This window comes from Helianthus annuus, chromosome 14 (assembly GCF_002127325.2).
Source record: "Helianthus annuus cultivar XRQ/B chromosome 14, HanXRQr2.0-SUNRISE, whole genome shotgun sequence".
Classification (NCBI taxonomy): domain Eukaryota; kingdom Viridiplantae; phylum Streptophyta; class Magnoliopsida; order Asterales; family Asteraceae; genus Helianthus; species Helianthus annuus.
This window is the reverse complement of record NC_035446.2, coordinates 30,492,271-30,499,043: the sequence shown is the minus strand read 5'-3', so window position 1 is coordinate 30,499,043 and position 6,773 is coordinate 30,492,271. Positions and strand designations below refer to the sequence as shown.

The window sequence follows — 6,773 nt, the reverse complement described above, 5'->3', positions numbered from 1 at the left end:
AACACCAATACGCGGGGCGCTATGCCCAAAAAAAAGTTGAAAGCGCGATGTTTATAACGGCGTTTTAATGGTGGATTTGATTTTTTTGACTGTTGTAAACGGTCATTTTAGTAAAAAAAAAATCAATTTTCTTTTCAAACTTTCCTTTAAATCATTACCTCCTCTCCTATTTTTTTTACCACACACACTCAAACACTCTCATCTCTTCCATTTTTTTTTACAAATCTTGATATTTTATACAATGCATCCATTCAACCGTGGCTTCATTCCTCTCCGATCAAGTGCGGACCCAAACCAAAGTGGTAATCCTACTCGCCCCGTGTCGCCGGTTCCCACTAGACCCAGCCCTTTCGGCTCCGGTTTTCTCGATTACAATCAACAAAGTCCCGGGTTCATGAATCTTTTGAACCAACCGCTATCATGGGACCCTAATCTCTACGGGTGGAACCTGAATCAAAACACAGATGGGATGGGGTCGTCTCAAGCGTTTGGTTCGGCTCAAGCTTTCGGCTCCCCACTACACGAACCCGATGTTGTTCCGGAGACGCAACCCGAGGTACCGGATACACAACCGGAGACGCAAAAAGGAAAAGGAAAAGCAAAACGGCCACATAAAAAGAAAGTGGAAACCACCACCCGAGTAAAAAAAAATGTGATAACGTGGGAGCCCGAAGAGGAGTATGCGTTAACCCGCGCTTTCATCGATGTTTCGGAGGACCCGGTTATATGTATGTTTTTTTTCTTTGTTTTTTTTTCGTTTTCTATTTTTAAATTTATTTTCTGTTTTTTAATTTATTTTCTGTTTTTTTTATTTTCTGTTTTAAATTTATTTTCTGTTTTAAATTTATTTTCTGTTTTTTATTTATTTTCTGTTTTTTATTTATTTTCTGTTTTTATTTTTTAAAATTTTAGACTAACATTATATTTTGTTTTTTTTTTTTGTAGCAAACAATCAAAGTAAAACCGTTTTTTGGAACCGAATACGAGAACTTTTTTTCGATCTCATGGGTAGAGGAGACGAATACCGCCTACCGGACTCTATATCGGGGAAGTGGACCGATATAAACAAGAAATGCACAAACTTTCAAACCGTGTACCAACGCTTGTTTTCCGGATGGAAAAGTGGAAGTAACGATGAAGACATTACGCAAGCGGCATTGGTCGAGTATACGGAGGCTAATGGCCATTTCCCGTACATGAGGTGTTGGCAAATCCTTCGCCATAGCCCCAAATGGGCCACCGTATCTACTCCGAGTGGTCGTTCGGGAAATACACGGCCATCAAAGAGGTCCAAAACAAACGAGTCGGGTGAACCCAAAACGCCAACCTCCGACGCTCGAAACACCGACTTGAACGAGGATATTCCGGATGACGAGCCGGTGGAGGAGCTACCAAGACCGCCTGGAAGAAAAAGCCGGGTGAAAAAACCCGAGTCGTCGTTGATGTCTATGGGAATGGATATGAGTAACGCATTTTCGGAGATAAACAAGCGACTTCAAGACATACACGAACTCGGTAATAAACGTTTGGAGGAGAACCGCGAAGTTACAGAGATTATACGGGATAGACAATGGGCTCACGACTTTGAGTTCTACTCGAAACCGCATGACCACTTAACGGGAAAAGCTTTGAAAATGGCGTTGGCACAAAAGGAGCGGATTGAAAAAAAATATAACCTTTGATTGTGTAATTTTTTTTATTCTAGTTTAATGTTTTTTTCTAGTTTAATGTTTTTTTATTTTATTGTACTTTTTTTTATTTAATGAAATGAATTTTATTTTTAAAAAACTTACAAATGAATTAAAAAATAAAAATTAAAAAATGAGTAATGATGACACAGGGGCTTTATGACTACAGCCTCAAATTGCATAACGCCCCATAAAGCCCCGGGGTGACGTGGCATGCCACATGTCGCATAACGCCCCCAAAAGGGCTTTATGACTACACATGGCCTAACTTAGAGTTTTAAGCTTATTTCGGTTATTGCCGGTTTTGCCCTTTTAGGCCATAAAATGAGTTTTATCAATCCTTTTGACCCCAAACCTTTTTCTACTGAATTATTATGTTAAATAAATTATTTTGAGCCTTCTGAAATTATAAAAATATCAGCTTTTCTTTTAAAACCCGGAAATGGCTCCAAATCGCCTTTTTAGGCATTTTTACGACATAGTATGTGTCAAAACTAGTTTATATGTATAAGGGTTGATACCTACTGATATATTCAGTAAATTTTCATATTATAACAGTAAACAAAAGTTTTAAACTCAGGTTTCCAGTTTTAACCTTTTAGGCTTATGTGAAATTACCAAAATGCCCTTTCGGTCCATAGGATGGTTATAGTTAATAAAGTTCACATATATATGATACCCTACTGTTATAACATAATAAATTAAGTATATTTACTGATTTATTCAGATATGTAACTCAGGTTACTAGTTTAACTCTTTTATACCCTTTAAAATGACCAAAACGCCCTTATGAGGCATAATTTGAGTCTAAAATTATTTTGGGCATAATAGGACATATCTTACTTATATCACAAATATTTAGTGCATATAATCTCAGGAAACTTGTATATGATTTATATGGCTACCTGTTACGCACTTTCGCGTTCGGATCGGCTTATGTAACTAGTTTACACATATTAGCCGAAACGGGTCAAACCATATCATTTTTGTCTCAAAATCTAGAATGTGTTTAAGTTACCCATATTAAACAAGCATGCAAGCTTGTCGGGTCAAAGCCACATTCTAAGCCGGTTTTTCGCCTTCCGCGCGATTAAACCGTATTCATTCCTTGAAACTAACCGGTCTAAGCTTAGGCTAAATTAAAGACCCGTTAGGAATCTAATAGGTTATTATAAACCTTCGTTCCAGAATAGGAGATCCAGTAAAAGATACTTGCACTTGCTTGTTGTGGTTTATACTTGCTCAGGTAAATACTTTTAACTTATTTTCCCTATACGGGCTTGGGGTACGATATATAAAATACCGCTTGGTCGGGCATTTGACCTTAATCGATTGGTGGTTAAGTATTATCAAGATGACCCGTTTAAAAATTTGTTTTGTTTGTTTTACGCCTTTGGGAGTTTAATGACCATGTCCCGGATATCCTTGGCATCATTCATGAAATGGCCACGACCTTGACACGCGGGCGTAGGCGTACACCCGACAGTGTGTCCATATTTATTAAGGTATACCCGTTGGTTTCCCGCCGCGGGTTTATACTATGTGGTGTGTCTATTAATCTTAAACCCGGCATGAACCGGGCGACTAAACGCATAACGAACATGTAATTCTTTTACAAGTTTAAATATGATTAATTATCCCAAGTTATAAAAAGTTTTTGTGCCATGTGCATTCAAATCAATTTTTAAAACCTTTTCAAAATGAGTCAGTTAAATTGTATTTACCAGTGCAAACTGACGTATTTTTCCCCAAAAAGATTAAGTGCAGGTTCTACACGTAATAGGCTGGTCTCTCCTTAGCATCGTTAGAGTCTCGCAAGCTTGGATGCCATGAATCTGTTGAATAGTTCTCCTCTTTATTTTGATCCGCCTGTGGATCTATTTCAGCTACATTGTGATACTTGGATATTACATTTTGTTTGGTTGAAATAAATCTATCTTTTTGCTTCCGCTGTGCATTATAATTTGTGTTGTTTGACTATGATGATATCAATTACGTCACGATACTCCCCCACCGGGCCCACCGGTGACACGTGGAAATTAAGGGTGTGAGAGGTTGGTATCAGAGCCAACACTGAGTGAATTAAACACTAGCCATTTGTGTTTAATCTCAGTGCACAAATTGCACATTCCGCGAGTTCCGAGTCTAGACAACGAACATAGGACAAACTCTGTTTTGTTTTTGTTTTATTTGGTCATTATTTTTATATATATTGGTTGTTATCTTAACCATGTTTGCAGGTCGAAAATGCCGCCAAGATTTTTGAGAGGAAGAGGCAAGGGCCCAGTTACGGGCCATGACCATGAAGTCGGGCCTTCGCACCGGTGAACGCCATCGATCACCATGAGTACAAGCCCTCAGGAGCCATGGAGGCTCTACGTCGAACCCGGGAGGTGGTCAGTCTCCCTCAGTTCCTCACCTTCGTATCTGGATTCTTTTGGGCCCCAATCCGAGAACGAGCCCAACAACCAACCGCCATCTTTCAAACCATTACAGCGGTCGAACTCACACCATTCCTTTGGCGACCCTACCCCTGTCTTTCAGAGCCGGTTCAACCTGGCTAATATCGTTTAAGAACCCGTGGGATTTAACCCACTAGGACCTGTGTTGGACCGGTTTTGACTCCGAAACGATTGCGTAACCGAACGTGTGACGAGCGGAATCCGTACACGAACGTGACCGAACACACGAAACGTAATCTAAACTGTGATTCTATTGATGAATCTGAAAACGTACAGCACCTGAATCACAAACAATGAACTTTCTCTCTCTAGCTTCTCTCTCTAGCCTCTAGCTCTCCAAGATGTAAAAGTTCCAAAAGTTCTAAAACAAAGGCATAAGCCTCCTATTTATAGGCCAAGGGGTTTAATGAGGTTTCTCATTAATTACAATTATGCCACCTTGCCTTTTTGACTAACTATCACTAATATAACAATATAAATCTCGTTTTCTTCAATTTCTGCTACGGACTAGATTGACGGAGGCGATAATGCACTAACAGACTCCCCCTTGGATATTGCCGTAGTCAAGCTCGTAGCGACTTTTCTTTCTCTCTCTCTCTTGAGTCTTCTTGAAGCTTTAACACGTCTTCATCAACGTACACTCTCTTTAGTTTGAACAGAATCCCCGTGGATCTGTCTTCAGCTTCAGCTCCCCCTTTCGGTAAACTCTTCAGGCTCCCCCTTTCGTCAAGCTTCCGTGCTTTTGGGATCGACACCTGGCTTTCCGTTTACAAGCTCTTCCAGGAACGATACCTGGCTCTTTGCACGCTTCCGTTTGCGTTGAGCTCGTCTTCAGACTCCCCCTTAGACTCGGCTTTCGGGATCGTAGTTTGGTATAACATCTGCAACACTCAAATATTTATAAGTAACAACGTTTAAAAATCATCAAACAAATTCTCTAATCCACTCCCCCTATCAGCATACATCATAGATATGGCAGCATTAAAGAATCCAACCCCCTCACAGTTTATCATCCAAGTCCAAATTAATGACCTTGGAGATATCACAAACTGTTTTTGAAATTTTGATTTTAATTCAAGTATCAAATTAATGAACTTGTTTTATTTTCAGAAACACAATCAGCTTTCTCAGATTTTGAAACTCAGCAACTCAGACATCGGTTGTCGAAAATAAAGCAGAAATCAAAATCTTTTTGTATTTTCTGAAAATATAAATCAGTAAAGAAATATGTACAAACATATTTACAAATAATATTTTTGTTTTGAGTATGCGTCAGAGGATCATATCAGTTTTTGACAAGTCACAAGTACCATTGAGCTTAATTTCACATTAAGAATTAAACAATTCACTTAGATTGTCGATATACTGATCCATCTTAAATTTTCATACAAATTTCAGCTGATTCAGGATACGATTTAGGTGTTTTTAAGAATTTAAACTCATTCATGTGTCCCACCTCTTGAATATACTCCCGTATCCAGAATCCTAGATATTCAGTCTTACAGGTGAGTATACCACAAATGATATCTGTAAGGGGTTAAATGCGAGGGCCGTGAGAGCTCAGGTCGATACTTCCGTATACGCAGAGAGATGACGGCTTTGACTTTTCGGTGTGTCCCCTTTAGAGGATCTTTTGATTACAACAGCAGCGACTATCAATTTTATTGTTTCATCAGCTTGCTGAGGGCGATGCTATGTTTCAAGCATTTGCAGAAAGTATTATTCAGGGACTAGGTCAGTACTTCCATACAGCAGAAGTCCCGGAATAATACCCCAGATATCACTGAGTATAAAGACCTAGTATCTCAGAATATGGGACCTTTCAAACGAGATTTCAGGGGTTACCTATATATTCAAGTAGTGTTCCCTACGAAATAAGCAAGTGTTTGAATTTAGGTTTATATCCCGAAAAAGTTTACTAAGTGTATAAAAACCTATCGACATATCATCAGTGAGACTGTTTAACGCTATATAATCATTACATTTCTTTAGCATATTGTAACTGTCTACTGATGTGCTATCATTTCCTCTTTTTACGCACAACTCAAAATTTTTGAATTTTAATGTTTTTGGCTTTTTCAAATTTTCTAATGTTTTTGTATTTTCTGACAATCTTTCTCCCCCTAAAATGCAAAATCATTAAAGAAAATTTGACAAAGCGATACTGATAGCTTTGTTTCGCCATCCATTTTCTGCTTAAAGTGCTCTGATTTGCAGAAAATCTATTATCAAGTACCCCCATGATTTACAACCCATTGATTTTGACAGTTAGAAAACCGTTTTTCAATCTGTGACAGTAATCATGTTTGTTCAGCCGTGAGGGTTTCGGCGTATTCAGTCAATACTTATTCAAACAGAAATAACATCAAACATCACACAGTTACACAAAACAACAAACAAACTCCCTGTTTGACCAAAACCAGGGTTCTTCAACCTCTTCCTGTGCCAAGCTGTTCCAACTAACAATCTCACAATCTTCAGCACCATTGAGCACCTGCACAATCAACAATTTGATCATTTGAACAAAGCAACCCAAGCCTGTTTAGACTCAGGTAATTGAACATGAATTCTTCCATGTAAAACCGGATAATTCCTGTCATTTTTCTCAAAAACATCATCAATT

General features: G+C 38.6%; 1 protein-coding gene across 1 annotated transcript; it reads left to right on the top strand.

Annotated features, from left to right (window-relative positions):
* Positions 1 to 241: 241 nt before the first annotated feature.
* Positions 242 to 1,682, top strand: LOC110885283. The gene is made up of 2 exons (XM_022132964.1): positions 242 to 728; positions 946 to 1,682. Exons 1-2 carry the CDS (start codon positions 242 to 244, stop codon positions 1,680 to 1,682), a joined length of 1,224 nt encoding a protein of 407 aa, XP_021988656.1.
* The last annotated feature ends 5,091 nt before the right edge of the window (positions 1,683 to 6,773 follow it).

What these genes read in the sequence shown, in the direction of transcription:
- LOC110885283 (XM_022132964.1), top strand. Translation starts at nt 242, where the DNA reads ATGCATCCATTCAACCGTGGCTTCATTCCTCTCCGATCAAGTGCGGAC. An exon ending in TTCGGAGGACCCGGTTATAT is followed by an intron (nt 729 to 945) that starts GTATGTTTTTTT and finishes TTTTTTTTGTAG; the next exon opens with CAAACAATCAAAGTAAAACC.